Genomic DNA, 24,835 nt, shown 5'->3' with positions numbered 1-24,835 from the left:
AATGTAATGTAGTGTTGTGTTACAAAGCAGAGAGTAACAGTCTTTCCTCCTGTCTAAACAGCACAGTTATAGTGGTTGCTGGGAGTTGATTTAAAATGCAGCGGAGCATCTCATCAGTGCAGACAGCGAGCTGTAGGGGAGGTTTCATAAAGTGCTCCCCCAGCAAAAACACTCTTTTTCTCTGCCAGCCCATAATCCATCACTGCTGTCTGCACTACAATCGGTCCGATCGTTTTCTCTTATCATTTTCTCTTTAACTCTCCTTTGGTGCTTCTCCCTCGGTCTGACATGTTTTTAAAAACCCCTTTCTGCTTATCTACTTCTTCTTGCCCTGTCCTCAGATACCCTCTGCTGCCATTATCTGTCCCCTGTCCTCATTTCCCCTTTTGAGGACAACCTTTCTGCTTTTTCCCCCTCAAGCAAGAAGATTTCTTTGTGAAAAGAAGCCACCAGCTGATATAAGGAGCTCTGTCTGGGTTTCTGTCTGCATCGTTCATGAGTAAACCTTTCTGGGTATTTATTGCCATCTGCCTGTCTGTGTATCTGGTGCACCAACATGGCTTCAGTCTAGCCGACGCCACACATAAGAGACAGTCACACTCCCAGACATGTGCGGGTGTGCGGTACATCGGGGGAGAAGGTGCGAGACGAGGGCAGGGGGAGAAACTGAAAATGAGAACATCTCATTTTCTTGGCTGGTGATAAAATATGACTTGTTATGACAGTTTCTTGAATGTCTAATGTGCATTTTTTCTCTCTCTCGCTCTGCATTTGAACCCACTAACTCCTCAAATCAAACCGTTTAATATTCTAAAAGTCATTACAGAGGGAAACTTTCCTCTGTATATTTTCTCTAATGCACCGCGCCTGTAGGTCAGAGTGACCTTAGTCAGTGGATTTCTCCGTGGCCTTTTACACAACGTTGATTCATCCGGCAACCTTTGAAGGACAGGATAAGTGCTGGCAGTGGGATGGTGTGAGATGAGGTTGGTGTCACTTCCCCCGTGTTCACAGCAGAGTGATTCACCTTCCAGAGTCCCCTGCAGGCAAGCAGCTCCTATACTGCTCCCACAAAACATCACAGAGAAGAGAGAGACGGGGTTGAAACCTCAACACACGGTCACGTACAAGATGCAGAGAAAAGAAATAGCATCTGTGTCTCTGTACTGGCTGCTTGTCTGCTCCGGTGTCTGTCAGTTAAGGACAGCAAGTCTCACATAACAAGGTAGGCCAAAGTGTTTTATAAGTGTTGTTGAAAACGGTTCATTATCAACAGAATAACAACAGCATGAGTGGCACAAGAACAGGGTGAGAAGACCTAGAGTTTATACTAACGATATGGGGATGTCCAACCTCTGAATACAGACTATTTCAACCATTGCTAGTAAATTAAATCCCTTACTTTCACAAGTTCCGTTACTAAATGAGTGTACCAATGTGGGACTATGCCTATAAGAAAAAATAATGATTGTAGTTTTACTGCTATATTTAATGATGGCACATCAAACCACACATTATCCAAGTGAGAATAGCAGCTGTCATATTTAGATCTAGTTTCTCTGGGAGGCTCTATACAGCCAACGCGCTGTCATCCCAGCTCATCATATACTGACAATGCACTGAAGCACAGCGGCGCTTTGAGCTACGTGCTAAAGCATACTAACATGTTCACAATGACAACACTAATGTACACTATCGATGAAAAAACAGGGGATCACAAAAATCAGTATCCTCTGGGCTCCGTGAATATCTGCACCAAATTTCACGGCAATCACTCCAATAGTTGTTGGGATATTTCGGTCTGAGTGACAGACCGACACTGTCATCCCTAAAGTCGTGCCACTCACAAGGCTAAAAATCCATATATTTAATACATAGGTCTGCTTGGAACTTCCTAAACTTCCTAAAATCATGGCTAAAGCTTGTCTCTTTCTGGAGGCGTTTTATTTATTTACTTATATATATTTCTTTTAGTTGGCATGCATGCATCCATGTAGGTGAGTCTGCATGTATTTGATTTTGATTTGATAGGGACAATTCAATTTAACATAGTTCCAATGCAGGGCATGAAACTGATGAGTGACTGACAGAGTTTAGAGCTAGTTTTCAACTCTTGTCCCTAGTTGGGCTTTACAGTGTAATTAAAATATACAGCGTTCTATATGATAAAACCACAATACACTGCAAATATGGAAATACAATAAAATATACATCATGCAAGACACATAGCCTACCACAATACACTAATATATACAGTATACACCAATACACCTTGGTAATTTACAGTACAATTTGTTAAAAATGGATACGGCTCTGTTTTGCTTTTAGCCAGCACTTTATATCTGGAATTCATTTGATTTCAATGTGTTCCAGAGTTGACAGCCCTTTAGGGAGAAAGCTGATTGTCCAAATGTAGTTCTACGATGTGGTATTTTACAGTTACCGTTCATCATGCTCCTAAAGTTACTCTATTACTGTCTTATCTTTGGATATATCTGGAAAAAAAAGCTCTGGGGCTGGACTGTTAACACATTTTAAAACTAATTTGGGGAAAAAAAATTTAGTGGGTATGTAATGCCTGATTAATTTGAAACAATTAAGGTTGATCTTAACCGTTTTCATATCAAATCTGAGCTGCGGATCCAAAAGCACTAAAAAGTTGAATTCACTGACCTCCTTTATTTCTTCATTCTGTATCTTAATTTGAATGGATTTGTGTTTTCACACCTCCCTTGGACAAGATTGGTGAATGCTGTTGTATATATGGGCATAGTATGCATTGGGATAAGCAGACAATAAGGGGAATATCCTACTGACTTATGTTCCATATTATTTAAAAAAAAGATTGCTCTTGCTCATTACCACAATTTATTGATCATACTAAAGTTTCGGTCCCTCTAACATTTTCACAATTCATACAACACTGATCTTAAATAGATAATGATCCGCCCACTCTGTGTGTGCACAGGTGTGGGACAATTATACTCTTAGTGATTGACAGCAACATGTATATAACCTGCCACATTATGTTCCAGAAAAAAGAAAAGAAAAGCCGTTTCCATGAAGCCCATAATGCCTTATAAATATACTTATAATGTGTTAAAATCTGCCCACAGCACTGTATAATTATAGTTAAAAGCACTCATAAATATTCATTTGAGGATTAGCATAACCACCGATAATGTCAGCTGCACAGCGATAGTGGCTGTTCATTGCATCTACAGTACTACTGAGTATGTGAGAAGACCAAGCAACACCACGAGAACAGTAGGCTGCATGTCAGCGGCCCACCATCTCTCCGCCTAACAATAACAGTGTCAGTGCTGCTCGCCACTTTAATTGGTATAATTTTCTCTGAGACTGACAGGCAACTTTGTAGATGTGTTTCTACGAGAGGGAGACAGCGTGAATGTGTGAAAATCAGGCCAAACACACAGACTGTTCCCGTGGGCAGGGAGAGAATGAGCGCTGTGAAAGAGGCTGTTGTGATTCACTCTCTAGCTCGCTCAATCTGTGAGTAGTATGTAAGAGCTGCTATCTCCTGCATGACGCTCCGGGCTCAACATGTTCAAACCAAATTTGTCTGCCGTTTCCTGTAAGACGAAAGGAGAATCCCCAGGAAACTCCATCATCTATTGGATGTGTGAAGCATCACAGAGGAGGAAGCATACCATGTATGTACGCTCCCTGTGATGGCTACACTGCCGGCTGTAGATTCCACTCTGTGTCATAATCCTGGTAGTATGATCTCTAAATAGAAATATTTTGACACTCCTTTTCAAGCGGCATTCAAGTAGATGACTTCATTTCATCAAAAGCGTGGCTTTCATGTGTAGTGATGAGTAGTCAATGTGGGTCTGTGAGATATTTTTAGATTTGTTTGATCACAGGAGCCCCGATAAAAAAGACTTTCCCCAATTTCTTCTCTTATCTTTACAAAGTGTCTTCCTCGTTAGGGACTGTACATAAATTATTAGGGGGGGAGGTGGGGTAAAAAAAGGGGAGGGATTATGTAATTTTTCTTTGGCTGAAAGGAGGGTTTTCTGTTGGTTTTGGGAGCGCTGGGAAGGGTCTATAGTTGTTGTTGTTTTTTTTACTTGCCCTAAATTATATTTTATTCCATCGTTTTCTTGTGAGTTTTACTGAAAAAAAGGCATCAAATTATTTAAGTCCAAAAAATGCGTTTTGTGTGCACCATGGACATCGTTCATGGTTATAACTACGAAACTTAATGCACTGTAATTCATATATATATATATATATAACTACGAAACGTAATGCACTGTAATTCATATGAATTCATATGAATTACAGTGCATTACGTTTCGTAGTTATAACTATTACATGTATTTTTAAGGCCAACCATATAACTATATAACTATATATATATATATATATATTATATGAATAGATTACGTGGGATATATACACATGTATATATCCCACGTAATCTATTCATATATAATCCATGTAATCGTGAACCAGGAAGTTTAAAGAGCGACAAATGCCACGTAGGGAAGTGGTCGGGGTGGATGGGTGGGTCAAGAAATACCGGACTTTCCAGCCCATTCTCATTTCAAGGGCGTCAAATACTGAGGCTTTGTCATGGCCTTTGTCAATGTTCCACCGGCGGCGTTCCATTAACTATAATGTAAACCCATCCGCAGCAATAGTAAACGCTGCGAGAAAGGGCGCCGGGAATGTGGTGACGTAGTTAAAGAGAGAAAAGACACACTAAGGGTGGGGAGGTGGATGGGTCCAACAAACACAAGGCTTTCATCAAGGAGACCGCTGTTCGTGACCCATTCATAACGTTACAATTAGCTGTTCTTTCGGGTCCCATTCAGTTTCATTTTCACTTTACAAGCATTGTATTTTTAAGGCCAACCATGCAGTTTTTTCCTAAACCTAACAAAGTGGTTTTGTTGCCTAAATCTAACCAGGTTGATCTTTAAGTAAACCTAATTAAGTAGTTTTATTTTGAAAACACTGGGGCAGAAATTGACACATGTTGCTGGACATAGTATCGTAGGAAAACGTACAAAAAATGAGGAATAACTTTTCGTAAGAAATCCTACGAACCGTTGTATGAGGATACATTGAACTATACCGTATAGCTGCTAGTAGAACAATCTTAATAACTAATAGGGATTAAACATTATCTATATACCAACAGTTCACTTCACTTCATTCTGCATCATAACAGAACTCCGGTAAAGTTCAATGTATCATAAAGTGTTATCCTATGATATAACAACCCAACCTGTTCTACTGATGGCTGAGGCTCTGCTCACTTATTCAGTGGTAACTGTTCATTTAGTAGCTGTTGAATTGTTCAATGTTCTGCCAACAGGAAGAAAATTTGTTATGTTTTTGCCAATTGCTAATTCCGCCCCTAGAGTGTTATTTGCGCTTTGTAAAGAGCATTGTTCCATTAACATATTTTACTTTAAAACAGGGCCAAGTTGTTAACTTTTTAAAAAAAGTCAAATATAAGGTTCAACCCATCTCCCTACCCCAATCATTTCTGTACAATCTTGTATTATTATGGACTCCGAAAATGTTAGTTATTGTTTCTGGCAAGGCAATCAGCCTCCAGTCAGTCCTCCTGTCAGTCAACACGATTTTAAGGTGATATCTTGATTTTTCACAGGAGCAAGATGTGTGAACACTTACCAAACAGCACAAGGTTTTTAACACATTCCAATTACATAACGCGAAGCTGCCCTTCTTTCCACCGCTGCTGGCTATTAACTGGCTCATTTGCATTGGCTCGCATTCATTGTCTGTGGCACTAAACATAATTGCTATGCAGAACTGCGGGGGCGGACGCAGTTACATGCACACCTGCACAATCTAATGGACAATAAATACAGCCTGTGCAAAGCTTTTTGACATTTTCAGCGAGAACAGTTTGGCTCCAATTTAAATTCGAACACATTTAGAGTGTCAATCAATGGAAACTTTTAAAGTTGTTATTTGCTGCACTTTTGTTTTGGATTATGCTTAATTATGAGGAACACTTTTATTTTCAACACCACCCCTTATTTATATTAGGGAAGTGGAAATACAATGCATCAAGGTCTTATCTTTTGCTGTGCTATTCAGTGGTTGTTAAGTACAATACTTTGGAGGTACTTTTCTTGAGTATTTCATTTTGTTACTAATATATACTTCTATTCCACAACATTTCAGAGGGAAATGTTAATTTGACTCCACTACATTTAATTGACAGTTACTTACACATCTGATGCATCCCTATTAACAATCTAACAATGTCATACGTAATAATATATCAGTTACTGGGCTATTTATCAGCAGAATGAGCACTTTTACTTTTGATACTTTAAAGGTACAGTGTGAAGGATTTGGTGGCATCTAGCAGTGTGGTTGCATAATGCAACCAACTGAGTACCCCTCCACTCACACCTCTCTTTCCAAGACTGCGGTAACGTGAGCCGCCGAGTGCAAAACTGTGGTAACGCCGTTCACCTCGCTCAGAGGCCATCCTTACCATAATAACACCACTTTAGGAGCAACGGAAGTCAGATGGGGGCTGGCGGTACCACGGTTTTGCACTCTCCGGCTCACGTTACCGCAGTTTCACAACGTGAAAGGTTCTCTCTAGAGCCAGTGTTTGGTTTGTCCGTTCTGGGCTACTGTAGAAACATGGCAGAGAAACATGGCGGACTATATATATATACTGTATATATATATTTGATAAGTCTGATTCAAATTTAGGACATGTACTTCATGGCTGAATAAATGAAAAAATAAATAAAAGGTACAACAAAATGTGGAATTCATAAAAATGCGTACAATTTCATAAGTTCCTAAATTTCACACACTTTCCTCATTGCATCTTCGCTGAAATACGAGAAGCAACACGACTGCATCACCTAAAAAAACACATTTTCTCTCTGACTTATTCTGGACAAGACCTTTGTCAAGACGGTCAGCAGCAAGAACACAAAGTTGCAGACACAAATAGAGACCAAATACAATTCACAAACACTAAAAGCACTAAAATTTGCATTAAAAAAGAACTATCTAAAGACAAACGGGGGACAAAAAGGAACTTTTCTGTGAGTCAGCTGTACAACAAGGGGGCTAAAAACATTGGCATGCCATAGAGTCTGCTTCTAAAGCCTTCATTTGAGATTTAAAAATGTTTAATGATACCAGCTCCTTGATTTCTAGGTCATTTTGGAGCAAATTCCAGGCTGAGGGTGCACAATATGCAAGTTCAGATGTAGGAAATGGACCTATAAAGAGTCATTTGAGGACAAGGGGCTCCATCAGTGAGCAGGTCTGTCTACTCTGCACTGAGTCTGTGCAGCCTGCAGGATATAATATTAGAGCTGCATCATGTCTGGTTTCTTCTCTCTCTTCAGTCTGTGTCGTGACTGTCTGCTCGGCTCTGCCTTCAAGATCTCCGGAAGCGAGTCTCAAGATGGAGAGAGAGGCTGCAACATCCGCATGGAGCACCAATGAGCTTCTCAGCGAGGACACCGGCATCCCCTGCTGCGCATCGAGGAAATGGGCGGACCCGGGGAAAGCTCGGTCACGCTGCGTGGGAGGAGGAGAGAGAGAGGATAGTAGAGGAGCTGCCGCGGTGCTATTTAACAGAGAACCGGAGAGCAGCAAGACAACAGACAGCAGCAGCAGCAGCAGCAGCAGCAAGGAGCAACCGGAGCAGTTTCAGCACCAGGACAGCGACTAGTAGCCCAACAACACTCACTACTCTCTTCTCTACTCTACTCTACTCTACTCTACCTACCAGCACCAGCAGCACCATGGTTCTCATCTGGACTCAGTTCGGTGTTAAGCACAAAAATGTTAATGTCAAGTGCAAAGTGCGAGTTATGCACAGAGGTGACAGCTCCGGATCAGCATCATCAGCTGTAAGTACACTTTTATATTTATTTATGTTTTACTTATGTTTGTATTTATTTTTATTTTTATTTTTATTTTATATGTATATATATATATATATATATATATATATATATATATTTTTTTTTTTTTTTTTTTTTTTACTTGTTCTGTCCTTTGTTAAATCATCAAATACTCAAATTGTTAAATACCACATATTGCTAGAATAATTTATAATATTATATTAGTCAATCTGCTGTTGCTGTAACAGAACAAGTACAAATATATATATATATATATATATATATATATATATATTTTAACTTGTTCTGTCCTTTGTTAAATCATCAAATACTCAAATTGTTAAATACCACATACTGCTAGAATAATTTATAATATTATATTAGTCATTCTGCTGTTGCTGTAACAGAACAAGTAAAAAAAATATATATATATATATTATTTTTTTATTGTTCTGTCCTTTGTGAAATCATCAAATACTCAAATGATTAAATACCACATACTGCTAGAATAATTTATAATATTATAGTAGACAATCTGCTGTTGCTGTGGGTTCATTCAAAATGCCAAGAGTCGCTGATTCCCATTCAGCCAATCAGCTGCAGAGACTCTGGGTCGTTGGGGGAAATCGTTTCCCCCTCACGACTTGTGCACCAGCTTATAAAATACATAAGCTGCTGCACAGCAGCACTGAGATAGCCTATGGGTGTTTTCCCCTGGGGGGCTGATTTTCTGCATATTAATATAGATATTGATGTGCAGCAGGATGGCCAATACATGAATCATCCTGTTTTGTATTCTAGGGGGGTGAATATTTAAATTTGCATGCTCATTAGTTATTCATCATCAGCCTTCTTGCAGCATGCACCATTGCCATATGCAAAAAAAAAAAAGTACACTCTTTGACCAGGTTTTTATTGTTCTTGTCTCCACAGGATAGCACCAAGTCTGAGCAGGAAACGCCCTGCCTGGCCATCAAACCCACCGGCAAGGACTTCTACAAAGTCCTGGGCGTCTCCTCCGACTCCAACGAAGACGAGATCAAGAAGGCCTACAGGAAGATGGCTCTCAAGTTCCACCCGGACAAGAACAGCGACGCGGACGCAGAAGACAAGTTCAAAGAGATCGCAGAGGCCTACGAGATCCTGACTGACCCCAAAAAGAGGAGCATCTATGACCAGTTTGGAGAAGAAGGTGAGAGGAACTGACTGATCTGGCTAATTCCTGTAGGATAGGCTGGTGCATTAACTATTCATGCCTTCATTAAGGCTAAATACTGATGTGCACTATTAAACTAGATCAACATTTGCAGCTTAGACAGCTGTGGGGTTGATCAATTATTCAGCAATGTAGAGTTTTCCTGAAAACTCCTAAATAGCTGATGTTTAGTAAACCTTCTAGAGGGAGAATTTGCATGAAGAAGCACCAATATTAGAATAAGCAGCAGATTTGAATGCATTTTAATGAACTCTTTCTGTTTTCTTTGTTTTTTAAGGTCTTAAAAATGGAATGTCAATGGCGGGCCAAGGCAACGCTTTCCGCAATAACTTCCACACCGACCCCCACGCCACCTTCTCCTCCTTCTTCCACGGCTCCGACCACTTTGACATCTTCTCCGGCAACGACGCCGACGCCGAAGAAGACCTCTTCAACCCCTTCAGGCGCTTCCCCTTCAGCCACGTGGGCGGGTTCTCCGAGGGCGGCTTGCGGAGGGGCCAGCGGCGGCTGCAGGGCGACGAGGTGGTGCACGACCTGCTGGTGACCCTGGAGGATGTGATGCAGGGCTGCACCAAGCACGTCAAAATCACCCGCAGCCGCCTCAACCCGGACAGCCGCAGCCTGCGCTCCGAGGAGAAGGTGCTGAACGTGGTGGTGAAGAAAGGCTGGAAAGCGGGGACCAAGATCACCTTCCCCAGGGAGGGAGACGAGACGCCCGACAACACCCCGGCGGACGTCACCTTCATTCTCAGGGACCAGGAGCACACGCAGTACAAGAGGGACGGCTCCAACATCGTCTTCACCGCCAAGATCACCCTCAAGGAGGTGAGTTTGGTGCATTTACGTTAAAGGTCTCCCACAGAGGCCATCATATCTATTATGAAACATATGGTGGGGCTATAAGTAGATATACTATGTAATTGCCAGCAGCTTACACCTACTCAGAGAAACGCCAACATCCACCCATCACTTCTTATCCTTTACATAACGAGAATGATGCATTCTCTGTCATACCAGAGAGAATCGATTACTGAAAGGCATCAATGAGCCGGAAGGTATGAAATCTGCCAAATTCAGGGATATCTTTGCTCATAGTGTATAGGAGGGAACATGGCGTTCTGTTGGAACATCTGAGACCCCCAGATTACAATGAGCTGACAGACCCCCGCTAACAGAACAGCAGCAGCAGCCTGCCAACGCCTCCGTTACCTCATCGGCCCCTGTAGAGCGAGAGAAAGCAGCAGCTAAATATAGCCTCGGCGCTGACAGCCCCCACGAATCACACTTCACTCTTCCCTCTCAGCCACTATGTGTGTGCTGCAGACCTCTACGAGCTTTTCTGGCTCGCCCCGTCTCTGGCTCTCACTTCGAGCAGCCCACACACAGATTAGCAGGGTAGCAGTCACACAGAGTGGCATTTCAAAGAGCTCCCTCCATCTTCAGTCACTGAAGCACTTAACTCCCACACACGGCCTGTAAATAGGGCGGCGAATATAACATCTGTAACACTGGTTTTTGTTGCATAACACAGAAAGACAGACGCTCCATATTTATCTGTTATGTAGCTTGACACTTTTAAAGATCGGCATTTACTTGATTTTTTGAAGTGTGTCTAATTCCAGTCATAAGCCACACCGGAAGCATTATGAAACTTATTCTATTTATAACTGGTCCGCAGAACTAATCTTTTTCTTCCTTTTTCTTCTCCAGGCTCTCTGCGGCTGCACAGTTAACGTCCCAACACTTGACAACCGGATGATGCCTCTACCGTGCAGCGATGTTATCAAACCAGGTGCCGTGCGGCGGCTGCGTGGCGAAGGTCTGCCCATGCCCAAGAGCCCGTCCCAACGTGGCGACTTGGTGGTGGAGTTCCAGGTGCTCTTCCCCGACAGGATCCCGCCACAGTCCCGCGAGATCATCAAGCACAGCCTGGCCCAGTGCTAGCCGGCCTTTTCTGACTGACACAGCTTCACCATGTGTGTATGTTGTTATCAATTCACAAACACAGCCTTGCCCAAGGTGCTAATATCACAACCAATCACAACCTCTTATTGTGGTTGGAAATGGCAAGCTTAAGCGGGTTGTAGTTCGGCGAGGAGACGACTTTTCTGCAGGCATGACGCACAACAACCATAATGCCACCTGAGCAGAGAGTTTCAGAGCTGATGAATGGCGTCTTTAGTATCTGAGGGCGTCCATTGCCTTTCTCTTGAATGAAAAGGTTATCTGTACTGTTATACTTGCAAACCTACAGCAGGATATCAGTGTGCTATTCAAGTCTGTATAGACTTTCTTAAACCTGAATGGTAGTGTGAAGAAACAACTTTATCATAGTTATATGGTGCTCATATGACTGATCTTTTGCATTGATTTATTACAATAGCAAATTTTACTTGTGTACAAGGATCTACTTTGTGTACAAAATGCAACAATATTGTCTCTAAGAGAGATTCATCTGTCAAATGTTCTATTGAATTATTTGAAATGTTTGTATTATATTCTGCGACGAGCCAGCAGCTGATGTATTTATTACCTGCCATGTTTGGAAAGCATGAAAAATAAATAAAAAAAAAAAAACATACTTTGACTTCTCTTCTTTGTGATAAACATGTACATTGTAGGGGACCAACACCAAATAACCCTCCATTACTCACAGACTATTTGAACAGTAATGACAATAATTTGAACCATGAACAGATACAAGTGTCTGCTAACAATTTATAATTTTTTAAGAATTTCTTTAGAGTCCAACCCAAATGTGAAAGCAATTTTGTTAGATGTACAAGGAATGCATCTTCCTTAAATTCTGCCTACCAAGGACAGTTGGGACACCTTGTTCTGTGCTAAAAAAAAGTATAATTTAAAGGTCCCATATTGTAAAAAGTGAAGTTTTTTATTATTATTATAAAGCAGGTTTAAGTGCTATATAAATACTTTGAAAGTATCGAAATGCTCAATCCACGGAGAAATACACACAGCCTGTATTCAGAAACTGTAACTTTGAAACAAGCCGTCAGGATTTCTGTCCATTTGTGATGTCACAAATATACAATATATAAACCATTTCACAGTTTTAAACATAAGCATGCTAAATGTGTTTATTTCCAGTTGCAGTGTATGTGAATGACATCAGCTTACAGGAAGTTAACATGAACCCAAGCTGTTGCCTAGCAACGCAATTCCGTTGCAATTCCGTTGAAATGCGCGAAAACGGAGCGTTTCAGAAAGAGGGTAAATACAGGCATATTTCAGGCACACAGTGTGAGGAAAATAAAGGGTTTTCACAGCATGTAATCATGTTCTAGTAGAAACACAAAATACAAGTATATGAACCTGGAAATGAGCATGATATGGGACCTTTAAATTTAAATTTAAACACTTTATAGCCTATTTACAATGTCATGAAAAGAGAACATTTGTAAAAAATATGATATTTTCATAAATTACTGAGATATTGAATTTGGCTTTAGGAGAACCAGAGGACACAGAGGCACATGATTTTTTTCAGATTACCTGTCTCATGCACTACTGTCAGGATATAGTGACCGTTTTATAAAAAATAACTTTTTTAATCATATTTGCTCCACTGCTTTTTTTATGGTTTTATTGTTTATACTTATTTTATTTATCATCAACATTATGGTATTTATTATACTCTATTTTGTTTAATCAACATTTCATTGCTGATCATTATTATCTCTTTTATTCTATTTTATTTTGATTAAATTTCATTATTTTAATACAATCTCCTTATTTTGTGTAGTTTCATAATTTTTATTTATTTATTTTTATTGTTATTTTTATTTCCTTGTATTGTATTTATCTTTTATTATCTTCAATAGACATCTTTTATTGCTTTCTTATTCAATGAACTTTTATATTGGTTGTTTTGGTGTGCATTAGTCTCTAAATCCATTTTTAACACTCTACATTTTTGTCAATTGTCTGTACAGCACTTTGAATTGCATTTGACTTGTTTGAAAGGTGCTATAAATAACGTTTGATTGATTGATTGATTGCAGCTTAAATACATTTTAAAATGAATAAAAATAAATAAATACATAAATAAATAAGGGAATTAACACAAAGATAAATAGATAACTAAAAAAGCAAATTATAACAGAAATATCAATTTATGTCACATTTTATCAATTAATTAATGGCTAAATTTATTTTTAATATTATTTATTTTTGCTACATTTAGAGACATATTTATTTATTTATTTATTAATTGAGCAATTTATTTATTTTATTGTATTTTGGCAGGTTCCATCCTCCATAAGTATGAGCATGGTGAATGGCATAGTTGCTTTCTAACTTGCTAAAAAAGGCTCTTATCACCACTGCAGGGCTGTAAGAGTCTGGCCACATGCTGCCATCCAGCGGTGATTGGCTGCAACTACATCACCAAACATCCTGCACATAATAGGACACACCTGTTGATCTGTAATCTATATGTGGCTGCCAGCTGAGTGCACCTATAGTTGCATGCATAGTGTGTCTCAGATCAAGCCTTTGCTTTGTTAACACTGACTGAGTCTACAATGATGAAGACAAGGGAGGTGAAAGACAACACATCCACTAGGAGACAGTGTGCATGTGAGGATCAGGCTGGCATGTTGCTATTAGATCAAAAAACACAAAGTATAGTCCACATTGATTGACTCACCTGTGCACCTGTGTGCTCTGCAGAGACGAGGTGAAATCTCAACTGAGATCAGCAATTCTCCAAAATCCTCCCATCCATGTCCTCTGGGATGAAATGTCTGGGATAAGTCAGAGCACACCATCCGGTGTGACTGAGGGTTATCCAGTGACCAGCCTGACTTTAGTGGTCCTGTTGCTGATCCCCTGTGTGGTCATCCTGGTCCTGCTCAACTGCCTGTTCCTGGGCTACAAGTTCCTGATCCTGTCCAAGAAGAGGGGCAACAAGAGGGAGGAGGACGCAGAGGAGATGCTGCTGTGGTCCACCCTGCAGAGAGAGGTCAGGAGGGGGTCAGACACGGTTTTCCCCTCGCTGCAGGACGGAGACAGGAGGAGAGCCTACATGTCTCTGTCTGAGCCTGTCCTGCACCATCCTGTCACCTCCTCCAGGGCTTCATCCAGGGCCGAGCTGGATCACAGGATCCGGCTCCTGAGGCCAGATGGTGCCACCGGATCAGGGTACCTGAGGGCACCGAGCACCATCCGGGTCACCTCCTCCTCCTCTCCGAGACTTGACCTGCGCTCTGGGTGGTGCAAAAGCGCACCGCTCTTACCGCAGAGCAGTGATTCAGAGGCTGAAACCAGAGTGAACCTAGTTCCGCCAAACTCTCCATGGGTGAGTTGGTCCACAATAACTCAACAGAACCAGGTAGTGAGTCCAGGGAACAAGAACATATGCAGGAAACACAACCTAAACATGCACAACACAAACCTAAACATGCATAACACAAAAATATTCACATTTTGTCAATGCTGCAGGCCAGTGATGCACAATTCTTGTTAACTGTATTCAAACAGCATGGCCGGATTAATATACTTGAGGGTCCTGGGGCAAAAATGAACTGCTGGGCTCCATATTAAAAAATCAACAAAACAGTTTTAAGTGAAATTATAGAGAATAAATAAATAAATAAATAAATACAGGCCTAGCGTATATTGCTGGAAGTTTGTGTATAAAAACAAGAGATTTGGATGAATTTTGAGCAGATTATTTCCTGTGAATATCACATCAGAGATGAGATTTCCTGAAACTTTTAATACAATTCACTGTATTTTTTTAGTTTTAACAATCAATCATATTTTTTTTTATAAATTCAGTGTTTTCTTCTCCCTGTCGCTTGGCCATTGTTCTTTTCTAATGCGGGACGAGGCTGTGCTATCTATATAATAATACAAACTTTAAAAATAACAATTTAATTTAGTTTTCTTGACAGAAATGAATGAAATGCTGAGATGTAGACCAATAATATATTTTAAAAAGTGATCTTACACTCCTTAAAATCAAGAAGGCCTGCGACCCCCCCCCGTGAAGCTTTGATGACCCCTAATGGGGGTCGGGATCCCCAGGTTGGGAACCACTGCTTTACACAACAGCAGCAGGAAAAAACAACTTTGAGTTCTGTCTGAGGCTATATGTTCTCAGTATATGAGAATATGTATTTGATTTGTGTCTTTTATTTATTTAATTTTATTTATTTTGTATTTTATTTGTATGTTATGATTTTGTAGATATTGTTATTATTATTTTGTATTTATTTATTATTATTATTATATTTATATTTATATTATTTTCCATATAGGTTATTTGATTTGTTGACCAAAATGTGACAATGTTCATGTAAAAAATCAATAAAATACTAATTACAAAAAACAACAACAGGAAATGTAAAAGCTTTCATTAACTTGCAGCTTAAGTCAATATCATATTACGATAATCAGCAAGTCACCTGTACAAAATTGTCCAATTATTACTTTAAAAATAACAAAAACCCAAGATCTAACCTCCAGTATGAAGCCTAAACTTCAATTTCAAAGTGTGAGGTCTAAAAAAAATTTCTTTTGTTCACAACAGGAGACAGAACATGTGGGTCATCTTCATCGGAGCAGTTCCTACGAGATGCTGACAGATGTGAATCCAGGTGTTGCGGTGCTTGTGTTTGACAAAGTGGACATGGAGTGTGACTTCAACAACCCGCCTTCAGAGGCGTCCTATCTCAACACGTCTGCAGTGGGTCCTGGACTGGACAGCGACTTTGGTGCAAGTGCAGGTAAACTTCAGTCTCCTTCAGACTTCTGCAAATCATTTTAATCTGCTTCTTTGTAGGCAAATAATTCTGGAAATGTCCACGTTAGACATTCATGTACACTTACATTTGTTATTACAGCACTGGATTAATAAAAAAAAACAGATCTAGCCAAGTACACCTATGTAATATATAGCTGCAATATTATATAAAGAAAATGTTGACATGGTTTGTGTTCAGGTGTCTCCCTGCGGATCCTGTCGGCAGACAGTGACGATCTGTCTAACGGCGTCCTGTCTTCAGCCCTGGAGTGGGATTATTACGACCCCTGCTACGTCAGACAGAACAATGTACCCAAACAGAAACACCACAGACCTGCAGTGCACACCAAACAGTACTGGGTGTAAGATGTTCCGGCTGTCAGTGGGATCTTTTTAATGTTTATTTATTTAATTAATTAATTAATTATTTTATTTAAATTAAATGTTTTAGTCTTCAGTTTGTCTCACTAGTAATCACTAAATGAACACGTTTTTTTGATAAGAATGTCACTCTGCCAATGAAATTGTTCAAATTTTGAAATATTGACTATAAACGCCTTCACTTTAGTTATTATGAAATATTTACTACGCACTTCTTCACTTGTGTAAATCTAAATTAGTCACCATTTCATGTTAACAGGGCTGTTCAGCCAGATTTCATAAACATTCACACTAAGATTTATATTCACTGCTATTGATTTAAATGTTTTGATTCACTCTGAGTAATAAAGACTAATTTAGAATTAAGTGCTTCTTCATGCAAATTACAGTGAATAGAAAAAAAACATTTATGGGGTTCAACTAGGGCTGTCAAAATATAATTTTCACTTCACGGTTACCGTGGCCACAAGAATTCACAATATTATTGTGATATCTATTGAAAATTTGAATAATGCTATCAGTCAAATTCATCTTTAACTTTGTTTATTGTGCATTTTCTCTCTTTATTGGCAAATTTATTACACTGAAAATACGAGTATAGGGAGGTGGAAAGAGAGTCTGTAACCATAACTGTAAATATAAAATGATTTAAGAGGACCCGGATTATTTACTATTATACTGTTAACATATCAATTTAAATTTTAAATATCACGGTTATCGTTAATAAAAGTATATCGCATCACCCCTAGGTTCAAGCAATATTACTCTTTTTTTTTTTTTTAAACTGCCTGTTGGTACTGGCCTCTACCATCAAACATATTCATAGGTTAATCAATACATCTTAATAGGATTTCTTTTTTTATTTAGACACCTGCCATGTGCTACTCCTCACCAGCAGAGGATACTGTCGTTTCAGTGTTTGATGGGTTTAAGCTTCTGTATTACATTTCTACCCTGTAAAACACACGGTATAAACAGACAAAGATGCAAGTAGATTCGGGGCTGCAACTACCACTTTCATTGTCGATTAGCTGTTTGGTCTATAGTATGTCAGAAAATGATGAAAAATATGTCGATCAGTGTTTCCCAAAGCCCAAGATGACGTCCTCAAATGTCTTGTTTTGTTCACAAATCAAAGATTTTCAGTTTACTGTCATAGAGGAGTAAAGAAACCAGAAAATATTCATATTTAAGAAGCTGGAATCAGAATTTTGACTTTTCTTTTTCTTAAAAAACTACTCAAACTGATTAATCATCTATCAAAATAGTTGGCAATAAATTTAATAGTTGACAATCGATTAATCGTATCTGTAAAGTAGATAACTGATGATATTGAACCTTTACTGTAGGCTTATACTACATTGTGGCGTATTAAGAGAGGTAACCTGATTTAATGCTTGATGGTTGCTTGTCATAAATACAATATAGAGAAAAAGTAAGAATCAGGATGCCTTAGACAAGCCATTTTAAAATAAAAAAAAAAACCCACTAAGACAGTCTTCCTTTGATTTGTTGACCATCACAACTCACAAATTGGAACGTGGAAGAGTTTTGAGCCATAAAAGCAACTTATAGCAACCTCGGGAGAGGATGGCAGAGAACCCACTTAAAGATGGTGAGTCACTCCATCAGTTACATGCGTCACCTAAATGTGACTGATCTGGGATTAGCCAAGTATAATGACCCAAAGGCTTGTCATCTCTATCGTCATGCAGTACTGCAGCCATTCCTACATTTCAGTCCATTATGTAAATCAATTGGTAAAGACAAATAAGAGAATTAAGTCACCAGCTCTCAAGCTGTGCACATACTCTCATGCTGCATATAAAAACAAGTTACTGTGAAGATTTCAAGGATGATTTCATAGATTAGCACTTTAATAATGATGTTAAAGGCAAAGAATGCAGCATTAAAATCATAAAGGAACAGGATCTGATGATCTACATTGCTTTCATCAAAGGCAGAAAAGACACACCAACTGAAACAGCAGCGCACATCTGCTTCTTAATCGCTCTGCTCAACAAATGAGAGGCAGGATTTTAAGAAAGAAATAGTCTAGAGGTGTGGCTGTGCACTAGATCAGCAAAAAGAGGGGATCAAGTCAACTAGTTGGAATACTTTATTCTCCGTTATGAGATATCTGTACATTAAAGATCAAGTGCCACTTTTTTTGTTTTTTAAGTTCATAGAAAGTATAACTGACGTTGCACTATGTGAACATGAAAACAACCAGAACAAGAAGCATCCCTTTACTCAAAGCTGGAGAGGAAATCCAACACTAATTTCTTGAGTGTAGCATCAGATGTTTCAGAGATTTGGCCATCAGCCCTGCAATCAAGAAGAGATCGATTACAAAATGTATAGAACGTACATTATAATGCTGTTGGTCAGAATAGGGTTGGGTATCATTTGTTTTTCTTCCGATACCGGTGCTAAAACGATAAAACCTGCCTGAACCGATATAAAAAATAATAATAATGCACAAAACTACGTTTTTTGTTTCTTTTTCCAAGACATCAATGGTTATAAATATGAAATAAATACAAAATTCACATAATAAATAACACCTAACCCAACTACAATAATTTAACACTAAATAACATTTAGAGTACTAATAACAGCAAAATAATTTGGTAATCTAGAAACTCCAAATTCAAACTTCAGCAACTCTTTTGCAGAAATATTATCATATTTACTTCCTCCGACGAAATACGACACGTCTCCTGACTAATTACTAATTACAGAAAACCCTCTCAACCCTTTTGTGTGCGGCAAGACAGAGAGCATACACAGTCAAAATGTTGTTTTTGAAAGGTTAAACGCCAACAGATATGGACTGAAGCAGAATATTCCATTAGATAAAAACATGTTGTGAATTTAGGAAATGATTACATCTATATTTTTTCAATACATTTTTGCTTTCGAGTGAAATACTGTCTCACTTTTAGACCTTTTAGCTTTAGGCATTTTAACCATGTTTGAACTTTAAGATAGCTACAAGATGACTGAACGCTACCTGCTGCCGCTGCGAGCGAGTGCAATGTTGTTAGCGAGTGCAATGTTGTTAACTAGCGATGGCACGCTTCTGTTGCCTTTAACGTCCGTTTCGGAGAGCCAGATGGGGCTCAGGCATTTAAGTGGCACTGAAATGAGGCACCAAAATCTGCGTTGCCATTCGGTCCGGTAGATCAGTGGTCAAATAGGCTTCGGTACCGAACCCTAGTCAAGAAGCTCTTTAACTTACCTAATAGCCCCCAGCAGGTCTTGGTGCTGGCTCAGGACGTGCTGCAGGAAGGCCTTCTCGAACCTGGTGATCTTGCTAGGCTCCATCTTGTCCAGGTGTCCCCTCACACCTGCATAAATGACTGTTACCTGTTCTTCAATAGCCATTGGACCTGAAACGTGAAAGCATACAATCACAATACATAAGGAAACTGTAGAATGGATACATTTTCTGAGAGAGATGCCTACTGAGGGGGGAATTTAACGTAAATACTCACAGTACTGTCCCTGTTTGAGGAGCTCGGTCAGACGAACACCACGGTTCAGCAGCTGCTGAGTGGCAGCGTCCAGATCAGAACCAAACTGAGCGAAGGCAGCCACCTCACGGTACTGGGCCAGCTCCAGCTTCATGGTACCAGCCACCTGGTGATGGGCAGAAATCAAGGAGTCAGAATCAAAGACATTCATTGTGATAAAAGCTGTGAGATGGGTGATTACAAGAAAGGCTAACCTGCTTCATGGCCTTGGTCTGGGCGGCAGATCCGACACGTGACACAGACAGACCGACGTTGATGGCAGGACGAATACCTTTGTAGAACAGCTCAGTCTCCAAGAAGATCTGAGAAGAGAAAGTAGCGTTTTAATAACTGGGTTCATTCATAACTTGGGATGAAGCAAGTCAACGAGCCGCACAGTCACCTGTCCGTCTGTGATGGAGATGACATTAGTTGGAATGTAGGCCGACACGTCACCGGCCTGTGTCTCGATGACAGGAAGGGCTGTGAGGGAGCCGCCGCCAAAGTTGTCGTTCATCTTAGCGGCTCTCTCCAGCAGACGGGAATGCAAGTAGAAGACGTCTCCTGGGTAAGCCTCGCGACCCGGGGGACGACGGAGCAGCAGGGACATCTGACGGTAGGCGACAGCCTGCAGAAAGAAAACACACAAGGTTGTTGTTTATCTGATGTATATATACTGTACATGTAGCAGCGTCATGCAGAAACCAACATCAGGTCACGTAACTGGCTTTCTCTGTGTTAAACAATCCGATTAAATGAAACCTCACCTGCTTGGACAGATCGTCGTAGATGATGAGGGCGTGCTTGCCGTTGTCTCTGAAGTACTCTCCCATGGAGCAGCCGGAGTAGGGAGCCAGGTACTGCAGCGGAGCGGCATCAGAGGCGGTGGCAGACACCACGATGGTGTACTTCATGGCGTCGGCATCGGTCAGCCTCTTCACCAGCTGAGCCACCGTGGATCTCTTCTGGCCGATAGCGACGTAGATGCAGTACAGCTTCTTCTTCTCGTCGGTTCCGTCGTTGAAGCGCTTCTGGTTGATGATTGTGTCGATGGCAATTGCGGTTTTGCTGCAACACAAATTTAAAAAGACTAAGTTCTTGCGCTCATGTATTAATATTCAAAATTAAAGCAGCCACACACCGTCTTGGCTGCCTGACAACCGTTATCACGATGTATTGCAATACTGTATATTTGCCGCCCCTTGTCAGCACTTCCACTGCTGTAACAGCATTTAAATGGCACCAGTAGGAATAACATCAAATGCTGCCCTGTGTTCAAGTATTCACTTTGAGCAGAATCCTCTCACCCAGTCTGCCTGTCTCCAATGATGAGCTCACGCTGTCCACGGCCGATGGGGACCAAACTGTCCACGGCTTTGATGCCAGTCTGCATTGGCTCCCTCACAGAGATACGGGGGATGATACCTGGGGCCTTCAGACCCACACGCCTGCGGATGCTGGAGCCAAGGGGGCCCTGTGGGGAAAATAGTGGATCAAAAAGTACTATCAACTAGTGCAACTGGTGGTGCTATGTTGTAAATAATATGATTAATTGTGTTTAAGTAAAGCACTTTGTGTTAGCTATAGAAATACTGATTATTATTATTATTATTATTATTATCATCATTTACCTTTCCATCGATGGCATTTCCCAGAGCATCAACGACGCGGCCCAGGAGCTCTAAACCAACAGGTACATCTACAATAGCACCTGTTCTCTTGACAATGTCGCCTTCCTTGATCAGCTTGTCGTTACCAAACACCACAACACCAACATTGTCAGGCTCCAAGTTCAGAGACATGCCCTGGATAAGAGAGGAAACAACTGTTACTTACCGCTGACTACAAATTATTTAGAGGCTGGTTAGAGTGAAATGCAAAGCAGCGTCTGCCTTTTTTTGTAGCCCAAGCTAAATTAGTGTGAGGGATTTACGGTGCTGGAATTCCATTTATCTTTGTTTTGACTTTGCTAAATTACCTCAACTTCACTGTCGTCATTGCAGCGTGCAGGTTTTGGTTGCTTAGTAACGGTAGGCGCCGACAGTAGCGCAACCTCCCAAGCACCTTGGATAAAAGGATGAAAGCGGCACAGCTGGCGGTTTCCACACGTTTTTTTGACTCGGCGTCTGTACGGTCCATTACGCAGTCTAATATGTCTAGCGCTTTTATTGTGAAAGGTAAGAATGGTAGGAGTAGATCGGCCTGCGCTGCCTTTGTCAAGGTTGAAAGGAGTAATAAAGTTTGCGGTTCGGACTACACAGCCTCCGTGTTGTTGTGCCTTAGTGTATGTCTTGAATATGTCCATTCCGTGATGTGAATGTGATTGGTTGATGCCTTTATTCACAGTGCGAAAGCTCAGAAAATCGGCCTTGTTCCGAACAGAATTGTCTCTTTTTCGCCTCTTTAAAGTGAAAGTACTCATGACAACAGTTCAAAAAAATATATTAGTGTGCAAATTAATCGCAAGAAAAAAACATCATCAGTCTTACCTTCAGACCAGAGGAGAACTCCACCATCTCCTCAGCCTGCACGTTCCTCAGACCGTACACTCTGGCAATACCATCACCAATGGACAGTACGCGACCAGTCTCCTCCAGGTCAGCTCTGGTGTCAGCTCCCATGATCTTCTCCTCCAGAATGGAGGACACCTCGGCTGTGCCTTTAATGTTAGTAAAGATTCACTAATTAACAACTTTGGAAACACTGTTGGGTATTAATTTATTTATTTTAAACTCACGCAGAAGGCCAATACAGGTTTCCTGAAACACTCACCTGTTTTCTGCAGCCATGGACGGGCGGTGTGTATATTGTTGACTCCTACACATGCTGCAGCAACGTTCTTCGATACCTTTAAAACAAGACAATGGGTACAAGTATAGAAATCAATTTTATACAAACCAAATAAGTGGAGCATTTTAAATTTAAATCACTTGTTTAAAATCAGCAAAATCAAATATAAAATGAGTCGCAAATATATTAGGTACATCCAGTTCAAACTAATGCAACAGCCCTGCAATAAGTCTTCCTGTCATGAAGGTTATAATGTATGGGAGGAGGGAACCTGCCAAAATCAAAAATAAATGAATAAATAAGTTATGAAATGCAGCAAAAATAATATTAAAAATGAATGTAGAGGTAGTTAAGTGATAAAATATGACAGAATTGATATTTCTGCTTTAATTTGCTTCTTTATTTGTATATCTTTGTATTAAATCCCTTATTTATTTATTCTTCAGTTTAATATTCCCTTTTATTTATTTATGCATTTATTTGTATTTAATATTTAATTTATGTATCTATTGTTGCATTTATTATTTATTTTATATTTATTGTATTTATTTATGTTTTTCTGCACGATTTCCCCTTTGTATTTCACCCCTTACTCATTTCCTCAAATTGACTTATTTCTGCATTCTTTTCTTTACACATTTCTTAATGCATTACTTACTGAAATGTGCTGTTGAATTTAATGCATTATTATCAAAACACAGCAAAGAGATGAGAAGAAAAATATAACAAAATAAAGAATACTAATTGACTTTCCCAGTGACTCGTCATAGTGCTAAGAAAACTAACCCGATTAAAGCCTAAGGCATTAATATTTATTAGGACACTATGTCCTATCTGGATAGGAAACAGAGCTGCAACTTAAAAAAAACAGGTTATAAATCTTATCATGCAGCAGACAGAATATTTTTTCATCCAGATTGGTAGAAGAGTCTTTGGGGATTTTGGAAACACTTTCTGGGTTTTTCAGAAGAAGGAGAAACATATGCATATATAATATTAGTACATGAGGCACAAATCCAGGAGTTGATAGGAGGCATTATCAACTCACACTTCATTGTAAATTACTATTAGCAACTAAAACCTATATTAGGACATTCTGCAGGACAAATAACGCACACAGTGCACTTTCATAGACTAAGCTACTGGAGTTACCCTGCACTATACTCATTTTTAACAGTCTCTTCTGCACTATATTCACTTTTTTAATAGTCCTGTATCACAGCTGTTACCCTGCACTATATTCAGTTTTAACAGTTTTCTTCATCTCCTTGTATTTTTATATCTGGTATATTTTTTTGTACTTTGCACTACTAACTTTTTTACTGCCTTTTTACTAACATGTTTTGCACTATGGAACTGTGATGCTGGAAACTTGAATTTCCCTCAGGATCAATAAAGTTACTATCTATTTATCTATCTATCTATCTATTCCTATATCTACAACATGAGTCTACAGGGTGTACATTTGAGAAGGGCCCCAGCAGGTCATACAAGCTGCAGGGTCACAGGACAGTCCTCAACAATCACAGAAAAGTATAACATCCATCCAAATGTCTCCCCTTGGAAACAACCATATTTAGACCTGACATAATGCATTTTGCAATGAAAGCTAGTAATAAAGCTAAAGTAAGACAAACCTGACCTTCAATACAACTTTACATTCATCATTAATGCTTTTGCATTAACACATAGCTCAGGGATTAACTGTGTAGTCTAACCAGCCTTTATAACGCACAGTACTAGCTGGTGCGTTGCTGTCTGTCAGCTGCTGAAGTTCAGAGACAGGCAGAGTGAAGGGCCCGGTGTCCTCCGGTGCAAAGACCGACAGCACCGCCATGACTTCTTATCTGAGTAAATGCGTCATTTTTCGACATGAATATAAACACAAAAAGTAGTTAGAGTTGCTTACAAGTCCAGCCCGTCGAGGCAGAGTGCGGGCAAGAGCCGCTGCGACGCGTACTGACAGCATGTCTGTGGTGTCCTGGGTCTGTTGTCCTGCTCCCGGAGCCGAGAGAGAGAAGGAGGATGGCGGCGGACACGGCAACCGATCTGTAGAAAGGTCACAGTGACCCGGAAGCACTTCAAAGTAAAATACTTATTGTTTTTATTTCTATTATGCTTTTTTAATTGTCTTTTTAAAAATATAATGGTGTGCATATATATATATATATATATACCAATACCAATTACCAACATTTTTTTTTGGTGACTATGTATATATATAGAAATATATAATGGTGTGTATATTTATATCATGTTTATT

The 24,835-nt window shown here is 39.9% G+C and overlaps 3 protein-coding genes across 4 annotated transcripts; 2 read left to right on the top strand and 1 right to left on the bottom strand.

The window, feature by feature from the left end:
- Positions 1 to 6,842: 6,842 nt before the first annotated feature.
- atp5fa1 (ATP synthase F1 subunit alpha) lies at positions 6,843 to 24,628 on the bottom strand. Of its 2 annotated transcripts, none has more exons than XM_037752912.1 (11): positions 24,482 to 24,628; positions 22,555 to 22,630; positions 22,272 to 22,441; positions 21,414 to 21,587; positions 21,090 to 21,256; positions 20,550 to 20,850; positions 20,186 to 20,410; positions 19,998 to 20,105; positions 19,765 to 19,909; positions 19,483 to 19,659; positions 6,843 to 6,852 (listed from the first exon to the last, which is right to left on the bottom strand). In XM_037752912.1, the coding sequence occupies exons 1-10, from the start codon at positions 24,539 to 24,541 to the stop codon at positions 19,505 to 19,507; spliced, it is 1,581 nt and encodes a 526-aa protein (XP_037608840.1). In that variant the 5' UTR covers positions 24,542 to 24,628; the 3' UTR covers positions 6,843 to 6,852; positions 19,483 to 19,504. The 2 variants fall into 2 exon arrangements, with proteins under 2 accessions (XP_037608840.1, XP_037608839.1); XM_037752911.1 differs by lacking the exon at positions 6,843 to 6,852 and adding an exon at positions 18,366 to 18,592 and having other exon boundaries at positions 19,509 to 19,659.
- zgc:122979 (uncharacterized protein LOC641576 homolog) lies at positions 7,580 to 11,695 on the top strand. Its single transcript, XM_037752913.1, has 4 exons — positions 7,580 to 7,904; positions 8,832 to 9,090; positions 9,392 to 9,939; positions 10,825 to 11,695. Exons 1-4 carry the CDS (start codon positions 7,797 to 7,799, stop codon positions 11,056 to 11,058), a joined length of 1,149 nt encoding a protein of 382 aa, XP_037608841.1. The 5' UTR covers positions 7,580 to 7,796; the 3' UTR covers positions 11,059 to 11,695.
- hwa (huluwa) lies at positions 13,566 to 16,773 on the top strand. Its single transcript, XM_037752914.1, has 4 exons — positions 13,566 to 13,713; positions 13,807 to 14,434; positions 15,671 to 15,866; positions 16,083 to 16,773. The coding sequence occupies exons 2-4, from the start codon at positions 13,877 to 13,879 to the stop codon at positions 16,247 to 16,249; spliced, it is 921 nt and encodes a 306-aa protein (XP_037608842.1). The 5' UTR covers positions 13,566 to 13,713; positions 13,807 to 13,876; the 3' UTR covers positions 16,250 to 16,773.
- Positions 24,629 to 24,835: the final 207 nt, after the last annotated feature.

This window comes from Sebastes umbrosus, chromosome 19, assembly GCF_015220745.1.
Source record: "Sebastes umbrosus isolate fSebUmb1 chromosome 19, fSebUmb1.pri, whole genome shotgun sequence".
NCBI lineage: Eukaryota > Metazoa > Chordata > Actinopteri > Perciformes > Sebastidae > Sebastes > Sebastes umbrosus.
This window is presented reverse-complemented; position numbering and strand designations above follow the sequence as displayed.